Raw genomic sequence first — 27,475 nt, 5'->3', positions numbered from 1 at the left:
AACGATTTTCCGCACCGAAATTTCAAAATTCATTTATAATAAAAGGCATACGTTAATGTATAATTGGGACTGTCTCCAATGAACCGAAATTACCGACGCGGAGTTTTCCGTTGGCGTTGAAATAGTATAAAATTTCGTTTTACCGTTGCCCGTTTTTTTTTTGACATCATCTGCTTCTATGAGTGCTCGGTTTTATATGCAAAATATTGATACTTGATTTTAGCCGGTTCGTTATAGTTATGGGCTAATAACGGGAATCGTCCCTCGCTGTTGTTCACCGCTTTGGTTTTGTTTTTCACTTATACAGAAAATAACGTACATTTGACGAGTATTTTACTTCAACAAGAACGTACTTTTGCAAAGCGTTAATATATTCATACTAAATATATTATACAGTTGTTAGAGTAAAACGATATAACAAACAAAACTGAAAGCACTTTGTAAAATTTACGTTCATGTTCATATCAAATCATTTCTCATTTTATTGATTACTGTTAGTATATGGATCAATTTTTTATATTTTGCAACTCAATGGCTTATTACCTAATCTAATTCATAATTTTCTTCTCTTCATTAAATTTTATATTATATAATTGTGCAGATAATTTCAACACGGTAATCCCAATGAATCAGCTCCTCAATGATGAGCACAAAAATAACTTTATTCCAGTGTTGAAGAACTATCGATATATTGAACCATCGATATTTTCGATGTATCGTCGCAAAACTATCGCGATATATCGATATTTTCGTAACGCAACTTGCTGCTGTGCCTCGATTTAAGTTGTATAGAAACATACAATAATGGTATGTACATGATAATTTGATTATAACCAAACATGGAATGAATAAAACAAGTATATAAATAGGTAATATTATTTGAAAAATATCAACTGTAATTAGATTTATCAACAGTTAACACAGGCATTGTAATGTACATAATATTAACTTTAAATATTTTATTATTTAATACAAAATTTTCTTTGTTAGTTTTTAATTCTTCATTTTGTCGATAAAAATCGTTCGTTGTTTTGAATTTGCCATATGTTTAACCAAAAAATTTCTTTGTCGGTTGCCAATAAACTAGCAACTTTAGATATTTTGGAATATTGGTAAAATTATTTTATACATTGATACATTTACGTTATGCCTATTGGCATGCATACTCGCTTATGCAAACGCCCAGTTAAGTTCGTTATTTAAATGACATGCTGTGCATTAAACTTCAACTTTGACAAAGCTAGTAGCACGTTTTTGCTCTTGTTTATTCTAAGCAAGAAAATTATAAATATAATGAAAATCAATGCTAGCTTCACTTCACTTCACATTTTCAAGAAATATTTGGAATGAAATAAAAGAACATAGATATAAAATGAAAAAATTTTCAATTTTCACTGCTGTAATAAATTAATGTGTATACGTATGAAAATAATGTTATGGAATTCATAAAATTTAAAACGACATTCCGTTCTTGCCCATTTTTGAAAATTATCAATTGCCAAGAATTGATATTTATATGACGATAGTATTATATCGGCTTTCAAATCATCGATAGTTTCGATAGTTGAAAACTATCGATAATGTCATCGATAGTTCTCCACCTCTACTTTATTCTAATGTGAACGTTTTTAAAACATCAATTTTTTTAATAAGGAAGAAAATACCTAATATTTCAAAGGTTTTTTTGTTATTGAGTTTCTTTACATTTAGGTATTTTACGAGTGATAAAGAGTCTTGTAGTAAGTTTTTTTATTTGCTAACTTTTTAAGATCCTGCAACATACAATGTATTGCTGTTCTAAATTATGTAATTTTTTAGAGTATGGGTTTCTTCGGAATCATCAAATAAAAGTCGTACGGTTTTGTCAAAGTCGAAAAAAAAATAAAATTTCAATTTAACTTAATGGAAATTTCTTCATGCAACTGCAGAACAGATGGATGACGTGATCAAAGGAACGAGTTAAAGGCAGAAAAATTCATTAAAAAATTTTTCTCCTTGAACTGGACTCGAACCAGTGCCCTACCGCTTTCTAGGCGGACACTCTACCAACTGAGTTACAGAGGCATGAAGAAATTGCCGACCAAATGTTCTCTACATTGCTTTTTACTGTAATTCACATGATTACTAAGTATTTGTTTTGTTTACATTGATTGCTACATACAATCTACTATTGAAACACACAATAACAAGAACATATATATTTATAGGATTGTGCCTATTCCACTAATTATATTATGAATTTTACTAATACAACATCATAGTTGCGGAATTAATAAGAATGTGCTTATTACACTAATAATTTAATTTAATGGAAATTTCTTCATGCAACTGCATGAAGAAATTTCGAGGAGAAAAATTTTTTTATGAATTTTTCTGCCTTTAACTCGTTCCTTTGATCACGTCATCCATCTGTTCTGCAGTTGCATGAAGTAATTTCCATTAAGTTAAATTATTAGTGTAATAAGCACATTCTTATTAATTCCGCAACTATGATGTTGTACCGTTAGCTTTTTGCGTTTATAAAAATTTGGAAAAGCTTGCGGTTTCGGAAATATAGGGTGTCAAAAATTCAAATTTTACGATTTTCAAGTGGTGATAACTTGAGAGGGGGTGGAGATGGAAAAAAAATTTCTTCTAACGAAATGAACTATTTGTTAATGTCTAAAAGTCCCTAAAATTTCAAAGTTCTAGAATATAGGATCTAGAAGAAAAACGACATCAAAAATTTGGAAAAAAAGGACTTTAGATAACGGTAAATTTGAACGGCCATTTTGTTTTTCTAAAGTTTAACTATAGTATACCGCGCTAGGGGAAGCAAGCCGCTGCCTTTCTGCGTTTGCAAAATTTCAAAAATACTTATGGTTTCATTGCAACAAATATTTAAAAAAGGCCATTTTTAGGGTTTTGGGGGGGTATAACTTCTAGAGGGGGGGAGATAGGTAAAAATTTTGTTCTACGAAAATAAGTTTCTAGTAAAGATCTATGTATATATAAAATTTCAGCTTTCTATCTTCAAGGGTGTAGAAGTTTTGTAAACAGACACACGGACAGACGGACGGACGGACGGACGGACGGACGGACGGACGGACGGACGGACAGAGTGAAACTAATAAGCACTTTTTTCAAAAAATTTTTTGGAAAAGTGCTAAAAAAGGATTTAATATCTTTTGATGATAATTGCATATCCAATTTATTAAGCAATGACCACATGCAATGCAATTTCCATAAGAACCTCTCAACAGAAATAAAACCATTATCTGATTCTGTTGTTATAACAAAAAATCTAAATGAAACTCTACTGTTTAATAATTGTGGAAAAAATCCACATCCAATTAAAATTAAAGGCAACATCATAATCAAATTTTCCAACTGTAAAATTTTAATAAATAAATTTCGTCAAGAAAATTTTGAAGAAGAATGTAGTGAAATAGTTCACCTTTTTGAACGCAATATAAGTGTTTTAAATGTCGTTGATAAAATTCATTTAACAGATTTGTATTACAACCATTTCAATAATACTAAACACGTAGAAGAAGTAAAATATGAAAATACTCAGAAATGGTATACAAATCTCACTGTTAATTCACTGATACTTATTCTTGTTTTTATTGGGTTGTTCATGTTGTTTTATTTTCATTATAAAATAAAATCAAAACCTCTCAAATCAAAGGTGATATTAAAATGTGTTCGCCAGGAGTCGAATCATATGGAGGGAGGAGTTATATCATCAACATCAAATGATGATAATATTCTAAAAGATTTTCCTCTTGAAATAATCAACTAAAATATTATTTCAATACAATAAATTAAGCAAAACAAACGACACTTTTATTTTTTTAATTTTTCTCTTTTATTTTCATAAATTCTTTTTTTATCGTAAATTTTTTGTACTTATCATATTTCAAAACAAATAAAACCAATTACAATTTTAACTTAACTAAACTGACCTATGTTTTTATTAAAACATAGTGTGAACCAACGACCCACTTAAAAATGTTTATATTGCATTTTTACCGGCCGTATTGTGTAAACAATAGGTAGGTTATGTGATGGCAACAAATTTTGCATATCGAGTTTTCGGCGGGAATGCACTTCTCCATAGTAGGGAAGTGTAAGTAAACTATTTTTAGCAACCTGTCGGTCTGTCGGTCTGTGTGTGCACGCGTGTATCTCAAGTTCTGCTGAACCGATTTTGATGAAATTTTATATGTAAGTTTATTTCCACCATGTCACGAATTCATCAACTTTTGGGATATGTCAAGCCTCGAGAACTGCACTTTTTAGCGGGCCTGTTTTACATTTTTGAACATTTTGAAGAAAGTATTCAACCGATTTACTTGAAATTTCATATATGAGCTTTGCTCGACCGTCCGCAAAAATTGCTAACTCTTGAAAGAAATCAGGCGTCAGCAACTGGACGTTTACTACGGGCCAAATATACATTTTTGTGTATATAAAGAGAAATAATCAACCGATTTCATTGAAATTTAATGTTTGAATTCCTCGTATTAAAACAATGAACATGTAAATTTTTTGGAAAGATCAGGCATCGGCAACTGGACGTTTACTACGGGCCAAACATACACTTTTCTGTATATAAAGAGAAATAATTGACCGATTTCATTGAAATTTAATATTTAAATTCCTCGTATTAAAACAATGAACATATAAGTTTTTTGGAAAGATCAGGGCTCGAAAATTGATTTGCGGGCCGATTTTACGTTTTGCACCATATCTACGGAACGAATTCATGAAATTTCTTGAAATTTAATATTTGAGTTCTGGTTAACTGACGAGCATTTCTGGGAATTCGGATAGCACCAAGCGAAACTCTACTAAGAACCAAATTTAAATTTTTCTAGGTATGTTAACTATAAGCTTACTAATGTCTTAAAAATTGGAAAGAAGTATTTAAAAGACATTTTTATAATATTCTGTAACCTTTACTTAACTAGACAATATACAATGCGGTTGGTTATGTGCTGACCACATCAGATTTTTTTCTTATGTTGCATTATTCATTTATTTTCGTTTAAGGTATTATTATAACGTTAATATGGTATAATGGTAATTTTTTAATAAACATGTGGCTTGCATATTGAAAATTTCAAATCGATTTTTTTTTTTAAAAATTATTGTAAGTAATTATAAGATAAGCAAATTTAATGATAATTTTGTAATGTGTCCCAAATTAGAAAAAAGATTTTTTTTTTAATATTATTTTTGTAATTTTAAGAATATTTTTGTATATTGCAAAATTAATAAAAGTTAGTTCATTTGTTACCAATAAAGCAATTGGTCGAATCGACCAAAAATTAAAAATAAAAGGTGTTTAATTCAGTTTTATGATCAAAGTCACCCTTGAACATATAAGTATATATTTTAAACTATGTACATATATTTTTTTTTACACAAACACATACATACATGTACACAAAAATTTATGAAAATGTTTTTGTTAACATCACTGACACTCTCATGTATACAGTTTCTTTAATGAATAAAACTATTTACAAATCTAAAAATTGCTTATTACAAAAATGGAAATAAATGAAAGACGCAATCAACATCATAAGCATCAAAATCATAAAAATTACTTTTAAAATTATATAAATATTTTTATGACCTCAAAATTTCGATATTTAAATTTTTTTTTTTATTTTTTTTGGTTTTTTTTTCCGTTTTTATTGTTTTTAAGTTTATATTGTGTCCAAAGGAAAAAGTCACTTTTTAGAACTTTTCCAAAAAAATTTTGAAAAAAGTGCTAACTAGTTTCACTCTGTCCGTCTATCCGTCCGTGGACATGTTTACCTATCTCCTCCCCTCTAGAAGTTATACCCCCACAAAACCCTAAAAATGCCATTTTTCAACTATTTATTGCAGTGAAACCATAAGCATTTTTGAAATTTTGCAAACGCAGAAGGGCAGTGGCTTGCTTCCTCTGGCGCGGTATACTGCAGTTAAACTTTAAAAAAAAGAAAATGGCCCTTCAAATTTACCGTTATCTAAATTCTGTTTTTTCTAGAATTACATATATTATTGGAAAAAATTCTCCAAATTTTTATCCCGTTTTTCTAGACACCAGGTTGTGGGAGCCTTAAATTTTACCAGCTTTTAGACACTAACAACTAGTTCATTTCGTTAGAAGAAAATATTTCTCCATCTCCCACTCTCTTAACCTATCGTCTCTTGAAATTTGTAATATTTGAACTTTTGACGCCTTAAATTTCCGAAACCACAAGGTTTTTCAAATTTCTAAAAACGCAAAAAGCTAACGGTAAATTCCATAACATTAAAAAATATAATTATTTTGCTTAACTCAAGCAATTAGCCCTTAAAATCGAGCAATATGTGATCCCTTCTTCGAATTAATTTGTTTCAAACACTGCATAAATCGTTCATCCTAAATATATGCAATTCTAGAAATTGTTTCGTTTATGAATGAAAATAATTTTAATAGTGTGGTAGCTCTACATAGACTGTATTTGAAAGCAGTATTTTCACTTGTTGAATGGAAAAGTACTACAATACAAATCATTGGTTTGACCCCAAATCTCGCCAAAAAATATTTGAATTCTGTATCTCTTAACTATTTCTGATATTTCTTAATATCTTGCCACCAAATGTCCATATATAGAAAAAAACTATTATTGTAAAAATACTAACCATAATGAAAAAGTAATAAATGCAAAATGTATTGGAAATCTCTTAAGTAATAAACCTGCAAATTTTGAACTGCACAACCGAGAAACAAACATAGAAATTCTAAAACCAGAACAAGATTTCATCATAGTAGCCATTATTCCAGAATCCAATATCAACACAAAGTGTCTTCCAAATAATATCAAAATTACCGACACAATTCTCATACATTTTAACAAGTGCAAAATCACAATCAGCGGCATAACATACACAACAGTAAAACACAATCATTGGGATGTGATCATTATTCCTCTTGCAATATTCAACGTATTAAGAATCACATACACAAACAGTAACACAACACTCAAAAAATTAGAAGACTACCAATTTACAAAAAATGAACCATTAATACACCAAATTTATTTTTACGACAATAAATTGTATTCAACATTTAACATAACTACTATTACATTCAGCATAATTTTGGTAATTTCCATAATCATCGCTTTAACACTATATATACATCATCACTGAAAAGTATACTTCGCTAACAACAGGACTTGCAAGTTACTGCTGCTAAACACCAGAAACCTCACTTCATCTGACCGTAACTTCCAACTAAGAGTGGAGGAGTTGTGAACACTCTACTATATACTATACTATAACCGATTATATTAAATCATATTATAATTATTTTCCCAGACTATGTATTTTAGCAACCAATCGAAGTCACATGTTCTAAACATATGTATTCAAAATAAATAATTATGCTCCCATAAATACTTTAAGTTATACATCAAATTGCATTATTGTTTATCACAGGTTTTTGTCAATTCTAAATATTCAAATTACATACTGTTACCTAAATTTTATAATTTCTTTGTTAAACTAAAATTGTTGAATTTACATAAAATATGCATAAATACTGCTAACAGAAATCGAACCAAGTAACAGAACAAATCTTAAGTTAAGTGAATACAAGTAATTTTTAATTATAAAATTTAATATATAAATAAAGTGTATTTTTGATAATTTAAATTCCGCATTTTTTTAGTGTTAATACGATAAGTAAATTCCACAACGAAAGTGTCCATGACTGAGCTATTACCTGGCCAGCTCATCCGCTCGTTCGTTTCTCGTTATATTACGGTGACTCGGGACCCACAGTACTATCTATTGATGTTACTGGGGCGTCGAAACTAACGCCCCGGTAATATCAATACGCGCATAAAAAAATAAAGAAAGGGACTTTTAAAATAAAAAATAATTTCTTTTGCGATTTACGAAAACTAATCATTTAATTGGCGCAGTCCGTAGGATACCGACTCTGTCCGTTCAAAAATAAAAATATAAACAAAAAAAAGGTACCAATTAACTCAATGACTTAATAACCTTTTTTCTTGACTCAAATCAAAAGAAAAAAAAAACCAGAAAATAAAAATAGTGTTGTGTAAGACAGATCATTAAACAAAATTAATAAAATAATATAAAATATTTTTGTGGGAAACTGATTCAATAAAACTTCGTACTGAAAAGGATGATAACTTTTTTTTACCGACCGTATTGTGTAAACAATAGGTAGGTTATGTGATGGCAACAAATTTTGCATATCGAGTTTTCGGTGGGAACGTACTTTTCCATAGTAGGGAAGTGTAAATAAACTATTTTTAGCAACCTGTCGTTCTGTCGGTCTGTCGGTCTGTCGGTCTGTCCGTCTGTCGGTCTGTGTGTGCACGCGTATATCTCAAGTTCGGCTGAACCGATTTTGATGAAATTTTATATGTAAGTTTGTTTCAACCACGGCACGGATCGATCAACTTTTGGTATATATCAGGCCTCGAGAACTGCACTTTTTAGCGGGCCTGTTTTACATTTTTGAACATTTTGAAGAAAGTATTCAACCGATTTACTTGAAATTTCATATATAAGCTTTGATCGATCATACGCAAAAATTCCTAACTTTTTTACTACGGGCCAAATATACATTTTTGTGTATATAAAGAGAAATAATCAACCGATTTCATTGAAATTTAATATATGAATTCCCCGTATCAAAACAATGAACATGTAAATTTTTTGGAAAGATCAGGCATCGGCAACTAGACGTTTACTACGGCCAAACATACACTTTTGTGTATATAAAGAGAAATAATCAACCGATTTCATTGAAATTTAATATATGAATTCCTCATATTAAAGCAATGAACATATAACTTTTTTGGAAAGATCAGGGCTCGAGAACTGATTTGCGGGCCGATTTTACATTTTTCACCATATCCACAGAACAAATTGATGGAATTTCTTGAAATTTGATATTTGAGTTCTGGTTGTTACCCAAACTAACTGGCGAGCATTTCAGGGAATTCGGGTAGCACAAAGCGAAACTCTACTAAGAGCCAAATTTACATTTTTCTAAGTATGTTAACTATAAGCTTACTAATGTCCTAAAAATTGGAAAGAAGTATTTAATAGACATTTTTATAATATTCTGTAACACTTTCATTTAACTAGACAATACACAATGCGGTCGGTTATGTGCTGACCACATCAGATTTTTTTAAGTTATATTGGGTAACATAAAATGAAAATTTTGTGATCTAAAACATAGAAAAAAAATTATCCTTTCTTCCAAATGATCCAAAACTTAAAAAAAAAAATGCTTTTGCAAATAAAAAAAAAATAAATTTTTTGTTTAAAACCACTTTAAATCTTATTGATAAATATTCAAATTTATTCAAAATAAAACGTCAAACATTTTTAATAAAAAATTACGTTAATGAAAAAAACAAGAAAAAGAAGAATATCTAAACAAATACAAACAAAATTTTACATGTCACTTACTGCAACTACACTATGGAACTTAATAGTCGAAGCTCGTTCAATACCTCTTTTTTAATTGGACAAGACGCGTACAGTTTGAAATCTTTCATCGAGAAAGTTGAAAGTTTTATTGCATTAACAACACATGCTGATGCAAAGAATTATCTATGCAGGACCTTGTACAGCTAAATCCAAGGTCATGCAGTAGCAGGAATTAGGAAAATGCAGGAATAAACATAGAACACAGTAAAACAGCAGCTCAAGTCAATATTCGGAGAGCGTAAGAGTTATTTAAAGAAGCAAATGCCGTAATTTATCGTAACGTAACATAAATTGCGGCATCAAAAAAACAATATCAACTATCAAAATGATCAGTAAAATAAATTGTGGAAAACGTAATAAAATTATGAATAATATAAAAGTTAAAATAATAAAATGTGATTAAGATTGTCAGAAATGGTTTCATCACTCATGCTGCGGAACATCCATTGAAGAATACTATGAAATCCAACGAAATATGGACAACCAAAAAGGTGCTAAAAAAGGTAGTCGTTCGGAATAAATTTGACACTGAGCCTAACTGTGTTCAATAGATGTAGTTAAATAATAGCCACTTTCACATGTTGGATGAAATTATTTGGCAACCAGCATCACATGAGAGTAAATTTTTTAGATCCAAAAAAATTAAGCCTTATTAAAAATAAAATGTCTGAACTCCAAGGAGTGAACAAGGAAATGCAAATGTTTAAGCAAACGGTTGGTACAATTATTTTTGAAAATATTGTTGTGAGAAATGAAAATGAAGTAGTTAAATCGAAAATCGAAAAAAAAATCTATCATAATCAAAAACATTAAGGAAGAAAAATTTAGCGTCGAAGGTCGCAGTCATTATAGCGTCAAAGACAAATATAAAAATAAAATAGATGTTGAGTCATTTCCAGTCATTTCCTAAAGTAAAAGATTTTTAAATCAAAGAAAGAATCCTTAAATCAAAAAAAATCAAAGCAGATAAAATTGTTCAGAAATTTTTTATACATGGTGATTCAGAAAGGTATACAACACCATAGACCATTGATTAGAGGTTCAAAAATGGGTAAAACTTTTGTCACGGACTAGTTGCGAAATCTCAAGGGTTTCCGAGATACAGGGATTTTAACGACTTTTCATGAAATTTCTACTTATCAAAACGTTTTTAATTATAAACTCCATTCCGAAAAAGATAGGAGCTTCAAATGAACAATTTTTGAAAGGGCTAGTAAAGGGTTTGAAAATAGCATATCACTTGGTTTTGTATTTTGTACTCGTATAAAATTCAAATTTTTCCAATTTTTTATTTTTTTAATTTTTTTCATCCCAACAATTTTATATGAAGTTTCAGAATTTTTAAATTTTTTGGTTACAATGCTTTGGCCACATTCCTAAGCTTTAGTTTAAGTCCTCAAAAAATAAAAAAATATTTTACGGTACAGGAAATACAGCATAAAAACCATTTCTATGTCAAGATTTAATAAAATGTAAAAGTTCAAAAAATGATTAAAATGTAAAAGTTCAATTAAAATTAAACATAATGACATTTTTTGATTTTTTAATTTTGTTAAGGCCTTTAAAATCTTAACATAAAAAAAGGTTTTTGTGCTATATCTTAGAAACCATAAAAAAAATTTTCAACACTTAGTGGCTTAAATTAAAGCTGGGGAAAGTGGCCAAAATTTTGTAAAAGCAAATTTCGAAGTTTTCTTCTACGGAAATGGGTTTCTGATAAAAATCTATGTACATCTAAAATTTCAGCTTTATATCAGCTTTGAAGGGTGTGGAAGTTTTGTAAACATATCCTCGGACTGGCAAACGGACGAACAGAGTGAAACTAATAAGCAATTTTTTTTTTAATTTTTTGGAAAAGTTGTAAAAAGTAAGGGATCTTAAAAGGAGAGGTGAAGTAAAATTTGTATGGGTAAAACATAGTAGAGTTTATACTAGAATAAGTGATAAAGAAAAATCAAAAATAATATAACAGATAAAGATTTCAATTTTATTAATGAGAAACAATGAGTTAGATCTAACTCTACAAACCAATGCACAACTAAGAAAGTGTAAGGTTTGCAAATCACAAAAGTTTAAAAATTTTTTTTATTAATGTTGGAAGCATAAAAATAAATCGGATGATGTTAACTATATTCTTCATTGCACAAATAACACTATTCACGTTATCACCTTCACTGAAACATATGTTGTAGAGAATGAAATTGATTTAATAAGTATTAAACATTACAAAAAAAATGCTCTTTTGTAGAAATAAACGCCGAAATGGTGGGATTGGAATTGATTATAAAATTCTCAATTCTTATAATGGCAATATTAGCAATATCCTTCCTATCTCAATCAAATGACATTAAATTCATTTTAACTTACTGCATCATCCTTGATAATTATCTAGCAAACATAAATAAAAAAACTTAATTATAAAAGGGGATTTCAACTTTAATATAATAAATGATTAATGACAATTTCACCAATATCGTAATATAATTCTATCCAATGGTTATAAGTTTTGTAACACACACCCAATTAGGCTTTCATCTGGAACTTGTATTGATCATGTAGTTAATAATAATTTAACACAAGCAATCAAAATCTGATAACAAATTTATCATATCTTAACATTTTCTTATTAAAACTGCAAGCAAACAATGTCCAGCTATTTCAGAAAATAATATTACAGAAATAAAAAAAAAACACCTGGCGTAACACTGTATTGTGACATTGATTATTCATCGAGTGTTGCTGTTGACATATATGAAAATATAATAGAACAAGTAAAAACGTTTGCCTGCACCTTTCGTTATTGTATAGCAATTATTCGAATCTGTAAAACCATTCTATAGAAACTTCACGGATATGTCTGACCTATAATTGTAAACCCGACTGCCAAGTTTCATGAATCTGACAATTTTTCCAAATATTTAAAGTTAGCTTTTGGAGTTGTATGGCAAGTACCTGAACCTGTCAAGCAATTCCTCTAAAACTTCACAAATATATCTGATTTATAATTGGACACACAACTGCCAAGTTTCGTGAATCTGACTTTATTATTTTCCAAATATTTAGAATAAGCTTTTGGACTTGTATGGGAGCTACTTGAACATGTCAAGCAATTCCATCAAAACTTCAGAAATATGTCTGACCTATAATTAGACACACAAGTGCCAACTTTCATGAATCTGACTTTATTATTTTTTCAAATATTTAAAATTAGCTTCTCGAGTTGTATGTCAGGTACCCGAACCTGTCAAGGTTCGTTTGTAAAACTTCACAATATATCTGAAATCAAATTGTAAAACTTCACAATATATCTGATCTATAATTGGACATATGACTGCCGAGTTTCATAAATCTGACTTTATTATTTTTCCGAATTTAAAAATTTGCTTTTGGATTTGTATGGCAGCCACCCGAACCGGTGCAGCTATCCCATTAAAATTTTTAGAGCATGTGTAGAATATAATTGGACACATGTATACAAAATTTTATATTTATAGTTTTATTAGTTTTTGAAATATTTAAAACAAACTCTTCAAGTTGTATGGCAGCTACCCAAACCCGTTGTCCGAATTAGTCCAATTACAATAGGGTTCGTCCTTGACACAAAAGGAAGAACTTGTGAAAGTTTGGTGTTGATTGCATTATTCGTTTTTGAGTTATCGTGCGATCGGATGAATTGACGGACGGGAATGTCTAAATCGACGCAGAATTTTACACTGAGCAAGAAAAGCAATAATAAAAATATAACTTATAGTAAGCCTTCGATAGATAATGAATGCAGATAATATTTGATAAAACAAGTAAAAACGCTTCAGTCGGTTTAAACCGACCAAATTATAATGTGCACCTTGACAATCTAGGTTTTAAATTTGTTTTTGAGATATCTAGAATTAGCTTTTGTTATTGTATACCAAGTACTCGAACTTTTAGGAATATATGTAAACTATAATTAATATTCTGTTTTAATTTTTTTAATGTTTTTTAAAAAATAGTTATATTTATTACACAAAATATTTTTACAAATAACTTATTAAACTCTTAACACTATTTGCGTAATTATTATTATGTAATGAAAAAGAGTTATCGTCACTCTGGACTTCTGATTTACAATAATTAATTTTATTCTTCCTGTTCTATTATTTATACATTAATAACAATTATGTGTCATAATATTTGTGTTATGTGTTATAATATTTCATAATTATTAATATTAGGTAGTGGTAATTTTAGCTAAATGCCTGGCATACGAGTAGTTTACAATTTTGTTATTCCCTCTTAATCAATTGCATTTGGTATTTTATTTCAAATAGATTTTTTATATTTGTTTCTAATGTTTTATTTAACAATCGTTCAATATAATTTGTTATTTTGGTTACATTGTTAGTTTCTCCATTAATTTCACTACTTATTACAACTTGTTTCTTATTAGTATCTACGGAACGAATTATATCTATTATATCTACGGAACAAATTGATGGAATTTCGTAAAATTTTATATTTGAATTCTGGTTGTTACCGAAACTAACTGGTGAGCATTTGAAGGAATTCGGGTAGCACAAAGCGAAACTCTATTATGAAACAAATTTACATTTTTCTAGGTATGTTAGCTACAAGCTTACTAACGTCCTAAAAATTGGAAAGACATTTAACAGACATATTTATAATATTCTGTAACACTTTCACTTAATTAGACAATACACATTGCGGTCGGTTATGTGCTGATCACATCAGATTTTTTTATTTGATCTATTATATTATTTTCGTATTCTATTAAATTTATTAAATTTATAATTTTAAAGTTTCCGGTTTGCACTTTAACCGGTATAAAAGAATAGGTATAATTTGGGATGTTGTATAATTAAGGGTAAAATTCTAACTTTTAATATGACTTTTGTAAATTATTCTTCCTGATTGATCCCGATTTGGGTTTTCATTTTTCTATTTATTCTAACATAAATTACCTCTCCTATACGATAATTACCGACCGTATTGTATATACAATAGGTAGGTCATGTGATGGCAACAAATTTTGCATATCGTGTTTTCGGTGGGATTGCACTTCTCCATAGTAGGGAAGTGTAAGTAAACTATTTTTAGCAACCCGTCGGTCTGTCGATCTGTCGGTCTGTCGGTCTGTCATTCTGTCGGTCTGTGTGTGCACGCGTGTATCTCAAGTTCGGCTGAACCGATTTTGATGAAATTTTATATGTAAGTTTGTTTCAACCACGGCACGGATCGATCAACTTTTGGTATATATCAGGCCTCGAGAACTGCACTTTTTAGCGGGCCTGTTTTACATTTTTGAACATTTTGAAGAAAGTATTCAACCGATTTACTTGAAATTTTATATATAAGCTCACCTCGACCGTCCGCAAAAATTCATATGTTTTGGAAGAAATCAGGCATCGGCAACTAGACGTTTACTACGGGCCAAATATACATTTTTGTGTATATAAAGAGAAATAATCAACCGATTTCATTGAAATTTAATATATGAACTCCTCGTATTAAAACAATGAACATATAAGTTTTTTGGAAAGATCAGGGCTCGAAAATTGATTTGCGGGCCGATTTTACGTTTTGCACCATATCTACGGAACGAATTGATCCAATTTCTTGAAATTTAATATTTGAGTTCTGGTTAACTGGCGAGCAATTCTGGGAATTCGGATAGCACCAAGCGAAACTCTACTAAGAACCAAATTTAAATTTTGCTAGGTATGTTAACTATAAGCTTACTAATGTCTTAAAAACTGGAAAGAAGTATTTAAAAGACATTTTTATAATATTTTAACCTTTACTTAACTAGACAATATACAATGCGGTCGGTTATGTGCTGACCACATCAGATTTTTTTTTATTGGTTGTTTTCTCTTATTATGATTAATTCTCTGTATATTTTCTAATTTAGCTTGTTCAAATAGTTCTGGGTCAGTGGTAACATTTCTACTATTCTACCTATTTCTATAGGTCTTTTATTTGTTGTTGAGTTTCTTGAACAATCATATTCGTAAGCAGCTTGTAAGTCTGTATAGTTTTTACATTTTCTTTCAGTTTTTAGACATCTGATAATTTCAGTTAACGTTAAATGAAATCTTTCTATTTGTCCATTTATTGTGTTTTTATTCGGTAGTATTCTAAAAATTTCTATTTCTAATATATCTTTAACCATAAATATTATTGAACTTAAATTTAAAAATTTTTCATTATGTATAACTATTATTTCATGAACGCGAAATGCAAAAAGTAAATCATGCAATAGTTGCCTAATGTCTTCAACTGATTTTGAATTTATAATTTTTATTTGTACATACATAGTTAGAGAATTAGAGAATGCTAAGTGCAGTTAATACTAGGTTATTTTCAGCTTTATAAACACCTAGATATATATAATATTTGACCTGGATATTCTGGTATAGGAGTCTTGTTTATTTCTGGATTGTTAGGATGTCTATCATATTTTTGTTCCTTAGAAATTGTACAATTTTTTATTATTTGTGTAATTTTTGGAGCAATTATGTTTTATTTTCCTTGGCATTATGGTGAGCTCTTTTATGCTCTCTAATTATTTCTTCTTTTTGTCTACTTGTTGTTGTGTATATCTAATTTTGTATTGTTGAAAATGTATAAGATATATTTCCTGAATTTTACCCATAATTTGTTCTGTGTATTCGTAATTAGGTTTCATAATTGAGTGCCTGTCGCAATATTCAAAAATTTAGACAGAAAACTTGCATTATATTATAATATATCAATTTAAGGAAATATTAATTTGAAACAAATTAAAAATAACAATGAAATAGAATTTTTTAAGTCAAACTAAAACATTGAAAACTATTAAATATTAATACTGCTAAATATTTCTGTAAAATTTCATGTAATTCAGAGACTGTAAAATTTATTTTTGTAAAACAAAGAATATAACTGCTGGAGCTCAGGAGACCTTCTACCTTTCTAAACTCTGTACCTTACTAACACTTAAGATTTGGTAACTAGTTCCTAAAAAAAATATTCAATATTTATACCCTAAACGACGGTATGTCATTGATTACTGAATTACCCTATATATAAAAATGAAACCAAGTTTCACGCCTACGATGGATGATGTCGTTTGAATTCTGTTATATAATAGAGCTAATATATATATATATTTATATACATATATTGTTTTTTATTCCTGTTCAACTTGAAGTCTCCATTCTTCTCTGTTCATCGCTAGTTCTTCCAGTTCATCCCACGAGATTCCGTATCTATTTAGTTCTTACAGCACTGTTCTAGCCATGAGTCTAGATACTTGCGAGCTGTTCCATATGGGACGGTGTCTGCCGAAGGCTGTTCTAGCTTTATATAGCCTATTCTGTGCACTTTCACTAGTATATCCTTTTGGCGTGATGATACTTCGTAGATAACAGAAGTTGGTTTTGCATTCAATCTCGCTTGATTGGATTTTCATATACAAGTGTATGTACATTGCTTTGGTTTTGTTGGTATTAATTTTTAGGCTAATACTTCGGGATGGCAGCTGCAGGTGATTCAATTTGGACTACTCATCTTCCTGATTGCTAGATATTAGACATATGTCGTGTGCGAAGTCAAGACCCTCCAGTTTTTTGTCATCCGACCAATAGATACCTCTTTCAATACTGCTTACTTCCCTCAAGACATCATCTAATACCATGGTGAATAGTAGCGGTGAAAGCGGACATCCTTGTTAAACACCAGCGTTTGTTGTGTTTGTCAGTATTTTATAAGTTGTGTTGAATATTGGATGCATCTCCAATTGTTGTAGTCAGATTGGTCGTCTTTCTTGGGAATTTTGACTATAACGCGTTTCTTCTATGCTAAAGAGATTTTTGCGCTTTCCCAAGCGTTTCTTATGTCAGGATAATGAGTTATCCAGCCTAAGGATTTCGCTTGGCAGCCCGTCGTGTTCGGCAGCTCTGTTGCTTTTCGGATTTTGTATAGTATTTTTGATTTCAAGAATTTCTGGGGTGAAGCTACATATGTTACAGTTGTGTCCTGTAGTTCTAAGTTAACTATTGTTTCTTGGTTAATACACCTCTGGGTCTATTTGTATGTTGCTGATCCCTTCGAATTGCTCTTTCCTTCTCTAGGTTTGCTCATTAAAACCTGTTATTAGATCCATAACTTTTAACTCGTCGATTGATGTTGCAGGTTTTGTTTGTGAGTTTATTGATGACGCTATACACATTTCTCATGTCGTATTAATTTGCTGTAGTTTCTATTTCGCGGGCTATTCTACTTAGGTTCTTCCTTTTGTCCGTCCTTGGAACTCTTTTAACAGACTTGTATGTGCTGAGGTTTTGCTCCATTATTGTGAATTATCCATATTTAGTTGATTCTTATTAGTTTGATTAGATTATTTTGATTATACATGTTTGATCAGAAATCCAAAGCTTATTCCTGTTGTTGTCCGGAATATTAGTAGCTGTTTGTATTAAGTTCCTGATCGTTACCTCTTATGGTTGTATGGTTTTTCTTTGCACGGCGTCATATATAGCTGTAGTGGCATTTGTTCTTACAACTGGGTCTCTGAGTTGTAGCAGGTTAATTCTTGCTGAGGGATGTTGTATGACATTATCAATGTCATTTCTTAGTTTGATCTGGAGGTCTGCAGTTACTAACTCATGATCACAATTAATGTTTGCACCTCTTCTATTGCGTACACCCATGACCGAGTTTCTCCATTTTTTGCTGATGCATATGTGATCGATTTGTTCCTTCACTCTGCCGCGTGGAGACAGCCACATGTTTTCTGTAAAGGAATATTGAGCCACCTATTACCAGGCGGTTGGTTTGACATATCTCTATTAGTCTATCACAGTTGTTATTTCTTGAACCTAGGCAGTGTTTGTGTATAAAGTCTTCTTGATTCGTGTTGTTGTTCCCTATCTGAGCGTTAAAGTCACCCATAAGTATAATGATGTCACCACTTCTCGTATTATTAAGCGTTCTGGTAAGCTGGCTATAGAATTCATCTTTATCTTCGATTTCTGAGTTTTCAGTTGGAACATAACACTGGATGACAAATACGTGTCTGATTTTGCTCCAAAATCTTGCCATGATACTTCCGTCTCAGACTGCTTCCCAAGAGACAAGCGACTGTTTTATATTTTTTGTGATTAGTATTACCCCGATTTCACTCCCGGTTTCTTTTCCAATGAATAGAATTATGTTGCATTGTCAGACCGTAGTTCTCCACATTTATTACATCTTAGCTCGCTGATGCCTAGAATACTTATTTTATACGTAACAGTCTGTTTTTCAAGTTGGGCTAGTCTGAAAGTTTCCCTTAATGTTCTTACGTTCCATTGTGCTATTCGAGATGATATACACCCTAACAGAAAAAGAACAGGCCTAATATATTTCTAGCCACAATATATACTATACCAAATGAGAAGTTATCTTTATTTAAAGAAATAATAGGAAATATTAAACATATTTTCAGCTCTTTGACACAATGCGAAAAGAGAAACCAAAGGAGTTAACTAAAGTTATACCAATAGCAGGAGATATAACATCTGAACAACTTGGAATTTCTGAAAGTGATCAGGTAAATAAAACAAATGATGTATGCCTTTATGCTGTGTATGTAAAAAAAATAATATTTAACAAAAAAAAATATTTTTATACGTTTACAACTAATTTAAAATATTATCCGAACAAATTTCGATTGGATCATTTTAAAATTTATTGTATTTCAATTTGAAATATAAATTTGGGTTCTTTTATAATTCAGTTAACTAGTAGGAAACACAAAATCAAATCTCATAACAAAAGAAAGAAAGGCGAAATTGTAGCGGGCTCAAACTTTTATATACGTATTACCTAAAAACGTAAACGAAGGGTTCCTAACATATTAAGAGTTCCTAACGTAGTGACTTTTTGGCTTGCTAAGGGACGATGGTCATAAGGTACGCCATTACGTAAACACTTTGTTGAGTAATTGATACATTATCTACAGTAAAGTATCGCCACAATAATCACAAGAGTTAATTCTGAAACTGTCATTGATCACTTGATATCTGGCGTTAACCAATATACTTTTAATTTAGATATTGCTGACACTAGTCTTTCAGACCATCAACTATTTTCTGTTAGCCTTGACCTTAGGCAACGTAGTTCTGGTCTATAAAAATTTAGGGGAATCGAATACGTTTGCCCTTGTATCTATAACTAGTTTTAAGTTTCTTGTAGGGGAATTGAGTGGTATGATCGAAAGAAATACGAAGAAAATTTCAATTAAAATTGTTAAGAAACATGAGTGGATTATTGAACAAATTTTAAAAAAAATTAAGATTCCTACCTTAGGTGCAAAAGACAAAATCCGGAGAAAAATGTACTGTTCGAAAAATTAAGTTAGCAGACTAATCTGTGAGACATATAAAAGAGTTATTTATAACAAAGAAGCGGAAGAAGCTTGTAGTATTAAATCATTACAGTTAAATAACAGGCGCAAGAAGGTGAAGTAGCAGAATGTTTTAAGGAGGTTTTTGTAGGCGTTACGAGAAATATAGACCTTTCGACTGATCCCATTGATCACACGTACATGAATCGCTTCACGCCTACCTTTTATTCAGATTTTGAACTGAGTCATGCGGGTGCGGACGAGATTAAGGACTTTATTTTTTCGCTGAATTCCGCTGCAGCCACTTGTATGATAAAATTTCCGAAAAATGGTTTAAGCAGTTTTGTGATCCATTGAGTCCAATATTGGCAAAGCATGCTGTATTGTTACCGAGTGAGTGGTTATTCAACCAGCGATATATAAGCGTAATGATTTATGAAGAAACGAATTAAACATGATAGCCTTCAAAATTGCGAGCAGTCTTATAAAGCATAATTTTATATTACATAGAGTGTTAGATTTTCATACTTTTAACACACGTAATAAAACTAACTATTAACTTAGTTTATTTAGAACGAATAGCCAGAAAATTTGCTGCCTCTGTCATTCCTTGAAAACTTTTAATGATCTGCCCTTGGCTTTGAAAAATATAGAAAGTACATCAAGTTTGAATAAATTTGGATCAAACCAATGCTTTGTATTGTAGTACTTTTCCGTTCAACAAGTGAAAATACTGCTTTTAAATACAGTCTATGTAGACCTATTAAAATTATTTTCATTCATAAACGAAACTATTTCTAGAATTGCACATATTTAGGATGAACGATTTATACAGCCTTTAAAATAAAGCAAAAATTATTTTAAAGAGGGCTTTCCATAATGCTCGATTTTAAGAGTTAATTGCGTGAGCTAAAAAAAATAATTATATTTTCTAATGCCGTGGATTTTACCGTTAGCTTTTTGCGTTTATAGAAATTGAAAAAGCTTGCGGTTTTTGAAATATAAGGTGTCAAAAACTCAAATTTTAAATTTTTCAAGAGGCAATAAGTTGAGAGGGAGTGGAGATGGAAAAACAATTTCTTATAATAACTAAATGAACTATTTGTTAATGTCTAAAAGCCCCTAATATTTCAAGCTTCTACAGGCTAGAAGAAAAACGACATCAAAAATTTGGAAAAAATGGATTTTAGATAACGGTAAATTTGAGCGGTCATTTTGTTTTTCTAAAGTTTAACTACAGTATACTGCGCTAGGTGAAACAAGCCACTGCCTTTCTGCGTTTGCAAAATTTGAAAGATGCTTATGGTTTAATTGCAAAAAATAGTTAAAAAAAGTAATTTTTAGGGTTTTGGCGGGGTATAACTTCTAGAGGGAAGAAAATAGGTAAAAATTTTGTTCTACGGAAATAAGTTTCTAGTAAAGATCTATGTAGGTGTTAAATTTCAGCTTTCTATCTTCAATGGTGTATAGGATTTGTAAACAGACACACGGACAGACGAACGGACGGCGTTTCAACCAATAGTTGTAAGATACCACAGCTTAAGCTTAGATCGTAATTGAAATTAATTTTAATTTTGTTCTAAGTTAAGTACAAAATTTGTAATAATAATATACACTTACATTTGAATTAATAAAAAAACGAGAAAAAATTGTCGTAATAGTAATAGAGTTGACCGTGTTAACTCTGTGATACCCGTACGAATTTGCTATCCTATGTGCGTATAAATATGCCATAGCTGACTATGGGACAGACTATGGCTTTAATTTGCCATATAAGCATGTTAATTTATGCAAAATTACAGTACTTTTCAATTTTTTCTAGGTGAAAAGAAATGTCAATGATTTTTATTACACATAACAGTCCTAATAATATCCTTGTTTTCACGAGATTTCTATATTATAGTTGCAATAAGCTCTGAGATAATTCCAAATAACTTTTGAAATTGTATGGCAACTACCAAAAAGAGAAAAGTAATTTCAATGGCTTTTATCAGACACATTGGCCCTACTATTATATTCGCTCGTGTGAAATTTCAATACTCTAGCTTTTATAGTTTCAAAGATATAGCCCAATAACTTTTGAAGTTGTAATGGCAGCTAGCAGAAGAAGCCTAGCAATTGCAATGACTTTTATCAGACACGTTTGCCCTACTAATGTATTCTTTTGTGTGAAATTTGAATACCACAGCTTTTATAGTTTCGGAGATATAGGTAAATAAATTTTGGAATTATATGGCAGCTACCCGAACCAGTACCCCGATCATGTCGAATTTAAATAGGGTAATAAATCATTTGTGAAAATTTGCTGAACTTAGCTCAATTAGTTTTTGGTTATCGCTGGGGCGGACAAACGGATGGAGAGACGGACGCTGATCAAAAGCAAACACTTGAGTCTACATCTCTGACCATTATTTCTTAGCGTTACAAACGGTAAGGCAAATTTAGTGTACCCTTCGAACATACGTACGGGTATAAAAAGGTTTACGATAAAATAAAAATATTCTGTAGGCAGAATACAAATTTTATTATAAATAATAAAATTTGTATTCTGCCTACAGATACAAAATATGTATGTATACTGAGAAAAATTTTATCCAAATTAAATATTTTTTTTATAAACAGAACAGACAAAAACTATATCTAAAATCACGACAATCACAGTTCATTGCTAAATTTCACGTAAATGAATAAAAGTTATTATAATTTTGAATTTAATCTAAAACAGTTTTAGCAATATACTGTTTTCAAATTAGTTATACTTTGGCGCTGCTTATGAAACTAAATTATTCGAAATATTTTTCGAAGAATTGAGAAATATATAAAGCATATTACAGATAAATTCTTTCTCGCTTGGTAATGTTTTAAAATACCAATAAACTTGTGTCCATCAAAACATTTTTTATTGAACTATATTTTATTTTCAAAACCAAAAAGGGGCTATTGCCAAAAGAGCTATTCATATACTTTTATTAAAATATTCATATACCAAAATTGGATTATCAACGAAGTTGCTTCATTATATTGAATGCGTTTTAGTTTTTCTTTATCCATTTTTAATAATTTTTAAATTTTAAATTAAGTCTTTACTAGAAACATGTTTCCGTAGAAGAAAATGTTTACCTCTCTCCTTCCCTCTAAAAGTTATACCACCCCAAAACGCTAAAAATGGCTTTTTTTAACTATTTGTTGCAATGAAACCATAAGCATTTTTCAAATTTTACAAACGCAGAAAGGCAATGGCTTGCTTCTGCTATCGTGGCATACTATAGCTAAACTTTAAAAAAACAAAATGGCCGTTCAAATTTATCGTTATCTAAAATCCATTTTTTCCAAATTTTTTATGTCGTTTTTCTTCTAAACCCCATGGTGTAGAAGCGTGAAGTTTTAGCAGCTTTTAGATACAAATTAATATCTCCTTCTAAGAAAATTTTTTTTTATCCAGTTTATTGCATTAGAAACCCCCTCTCAACTTATTGCCCCTTGAAATTTTTAAAATTTGAATTTTTGAAACTTTATGTTTCCGAAACCGCAAACTTTTTCAAATTTCTATGAACGCAGAAAGGTAACGAAATTCCGTCACATTAAAAACTATAATTATTTTTCTCAACTCACACAATTAATCCTTAAAATCCCGCATTATGTTAAGCCCTTTTTAAATTAATTTATTCTTTGAATTTCAAAGACTGCATAAATCGTTCATCCTAAATATATGCAATCCTAGAAATAGTTTCGTATATGAATGAACAATATTTTTAATATTGTTGTCAGATATACATAGACTGTATTTAAAAGCAGGATTTTCAATTTACAAACCATTGGTTTGACCCAACTTTATTTCCTTTTATATTTTATCTTATTTACCGTACTGAATGTTGAATTCGTTTTTGAAAACTTATGACAATTACAAATTTATTTATTATTATAAGAATTGAAAATAATTCTTATAAATATTCACATAATTTTAATTTTATTCAAAACTATGTGAACCTATCTATAGAAAAAACAAAAATATTGAATTAATTATTATATAAATTTATCGATTACTATATTAATTAATCCATAAGTCTTAAAACCAATTAAGTCTTAAACCAATTTATTAAGTATGAAATAGAGAGATATGATGTAAATATACCTTAAAGAATTAAATTATTGTATAAGTATGTGATAATATAAAAAATAAAGAAAAAAAATAGTTCTTAAAAATGTCAACTGCTTTTAAGAGTGACATTTTTAATCAAAAAATAACAATAGTTAATAATTACAGCACTTAAAATCTTAATAATTTTTTGAGTTTCTACATTTTACTAGTGCCTTTAAAGTCTTCACATAGATATTATTCTTGTGTTACGAAACTATGCGGTTGAAAATAAAAAATAAAAGAATTAGATTTTTTTCCACAGTTCGAATTCTATAAAGTACAAGATCAAGTAATACGTTATGTGCAAGTAAAAATTTCTTGAAAATTCTCAAAAATCCCTGTACCTCAGAGACCATTGGTATTTGTACTCATTTTTGATTTCATATACTATGTCATTAATTACTGAATCACCGTATATATCTCCAATCCGGGAGATGGAAAAAAATTTTCTTCTAACGAAATGAACTCTTTGTTAATGTCTAAAAGCCCCTAAAATTTTAAGCTTTCACAGGCTGGGGTCTAGAAGAAAAACGAAATCAAAAATTTGGAAAAAAAAGACTTTAGATACGGTAAATTTGAACTACCATTTTGTTTTTCTCAAGTTTAACTATAGTATACCGCGCTAGGGGAAGCAAGTCGCTACGTCTCTGCGTTTGCAAAATTTCTAAAATGCTTATGCTTCATGGCAGCAAATAGTTAAAAAAGACCATTTTTAGGGTTTTGCGGGGGTATAACTTCTAGAGGGGGGAAGTTTCTAGTAAAGATCTATGTAAACACAAAATTTCAGCTTTCTATCTTCAAGGGTGTAGAAGTTTTGTAAACAGACACACGGACAGACGAACTTTCAATTGTAAGAAAGAGTTTATTATGAGCGGAATTGCTTTTGACATCTGAACTTAAATTAAAAGGAATAATAAATTTGGAAACAAAGTTCCAAGGTTTCCTAATAATACTCGCCTAAAAAAATATTATGTTAAGCTCTGTACTGATATTAAAGTTGGTGTTGCAAATTGTAAGGATAACTATTATATTTCCAAGTTTTAATCAATTGGCGTAAATTTAAAAGTACTGATATTAAAGTGGAATGTTGTTAACAATTTACCGAACAGGTATCGATACAACTTTTGAGGATGCAATTGATGTTGTCAAATACTGTAATAAATTTTTTACTAACTTTTTAGAGCTTTACGATGTTGATAATTATTTTGATCGATATTCTTCTACTGATATTGTTGAGGAAAAATATGAGCGTAGTATGTAAATTCAATTTCCTGAACCGAACAAATTTTTGCCGAGAGGCACAATTCGGTTTCTTAAGCCCAAAATCAACTGAAGATGCATTGCTTAAATTTCGTGGTGAAATTTATGGAACTTTAAATGCAAATAGTAAGAGTTCTGCATTATTTATTAACATGACTAAGGCTTTTGATCAAATTAATCATAACACTCTAAAAAAATTTTACAATGCCGGACTTAGAGCCTCCTTTTACATTTGACTAAAGTCTTGCTTGGTGGACAAAGAGTTAAGGTGGATAAGATGTCAAGCTCTCTTTTACATATATCCTGTGGTGTTTCGCAGGGTTCCGCACTCGGTGCTATCTTGTTTTTAATATTTATAAACTCGTTATTTAAGCTGACGACACTGCGTTCAATTCTTCTTGTAATAATAGTTTTGACTTTTCTGTTTGTATGAATTATGATTTAGATTTAATTAGACAACGGTGTAACACTCATACGCTGGTTATCAGCTGCAAGCTTTGATATTCGTCTATTTTTGCTGATATTTGGCTCCAAATTGTTGCAAATTTCTTATTGACGCCTACTTCGCCTATTTAAATGATAATGCTTGTTATAAAAATGGTTTTATCATTGAACATGTAGGTTCGTTTAAATATCTTGGAATTTAGATTGCTACTCGATTGAATTGATGTGATTGAATTATTACATCTTACTTGGAAAAATATTTCTTGGTAGGCAACTTTGGTAGGTTTGAGTTTTTATTGTTTTTTACAAATTAGGTTAGTCTGTAGAAATCAATTCTTCTTTTGAGTTATTTAAAAAATTGAAAGCTTTACCTTTTAGAAATTTACTTATTTATAAATCATTGCATTTTTCTTGAAGTCTGAATGTTTAGAAGTTAAATTTATTGGGAATTATAATTTAAGGATGAATCATGATAACATAGGGTACATACCCAGGTATAGGAAAAGTTGTTACTCTCATTTCTATGGCATTGTAGCACCTCGAGTTTTCAATAGATGGCCTGATTATAATAGAAAATTAGTCACGATACGAAATTGACCATGCAGTTTTTTTTTTTTTTTTTCCTTATTCACTCCTAGAAGGAGCATAGGGCTAGTGCATGATTTCTCATGCACTAGTTTCATAGCGTCATAAAGTTTAACTAGGTAGGTGACCTGCCGTAGTTTTATTTATATTAATTATTTGAGGTTATTAATATTTACTGTTTATTTTTCTTAGTTTTTTTAATATGGAATATTACGAATATTTGAAAATTACTTGTATAATATTTATTAGTATTGTATATTAAGATATAATAATATTGAATATAATTTTTATAGTGACCTGACCGGGGTTTGAACCCGAGACCCTTCGGTTAAAGGACCAGTGCCATAACCACTGCACCAATGGTCAGATGCAGTAGTATTAGACCATGCAGTAGTATTAGATATTATGGAATATGGAAGGACAGTGAAATTATTGAAACGCATAAAATTTATCGCTCCTAGGTTTTAAGAAGTGCTGTTTTCATGTTAATAAAAGTACATGGTGCGATTTATACTTATATTCTGGAAAAAATGTAAATCTAAAATATAACTACATTTTTTGATGGCACTGATAATTTTTTTATTTTGGCGATTACATTAAATTTAAGACTGGATTAAAAAATTCAAGAAAATATACAGGTTAAAATCTTCATTATTAATACTTTATGGTGGTGGCTGATTTTTGAGAAAGATAATAGAAATATAAAACTGTGTTAAATATAAATTTATTTCAATATATTTCATTTCACAAGAAATCTTAATTTGTGATGCAAACACAAATTATGAATTTGGAAAAATGTGAATTTGACTCTTAGTAGAGTTTCATTTTGTGCCCTCCGAATTATACGAAAAGTTCTTCAGTAACTTCTGGTAACAACCAGAGCTGAAAATTTAACTTTCAAGAAATTTCATCAACTTGATCTGATCTGATTGATTTGATTTGATCTTAAAAAAAATTTACAGATTCATTGTTTTAAAACATCAAATTTAAATATTAAATTTCAATGAAATCGGTTGATTATTTTTCGTTATATATGCAAAAATATATATTTGGCCCACAGTAAACGTCTCGTTGCTAACACCTGATGTCTTCCAAAGGTTAGGAGGTTCCGTGTACGGTCGAATGAAGCTTATATATGAAATTTCAATTAAATCTGTTGAATATTTTCTTCCAAACGA

The 27,475-nt window shown here is 30.1% G+C and overlaps 1 protein-coding gene across 2 annotated transcripts in view; it reads left to right on the top strand.

Annotated features, from left to right (window-relative positions):
* Positions 1–27,475, top strand: part of LOC129616331 (putative fatty acyl-CoA reductase CG5065) — a 72,759-nt gene that overhangs the window by 29,786 nt on the left and 15,498 nt on the right. The window contains exon 2 of one of the 2 annotated variants that reach the window (XM_055531945.1): positions 18,971–19,075. The exons of the other annotated variant lie outside the window; for it this stretch is intronic. Within the exon in view, the coding sequence (XP_055387920.1) occupies positions 18,983–19,075 (93 nt within the window). The 5' untranslated portion in view covers positions 18,971–18,982. The remainder of the gene's footprint in view (positions 1–18,970; positions 19,076–27,475) is intronic. 2 annotated transcript variants of the gene reach the window in all.

This window comes from Condylostylus longicornis, unplaced genomic scaffold, assembly GCF_029603195.1.
Source record: "Condylostylus longicornis isolate FDR11 unplaced genomic scaffold, ASM2960319v2 ptg000181l, whole genome shotgun sequence".
NCBI classification, from domain to species: Eukaryota; Metazoa; Arthropoda; class Insecta; order Diptera; family Dolichopodidae; genus Condylostylus; species Condylostylus longicornis.
Note: the sequence above shows the minus strand (reverse complement) of the source record. Positions and strands in the feature narration are given on the sequence as shown.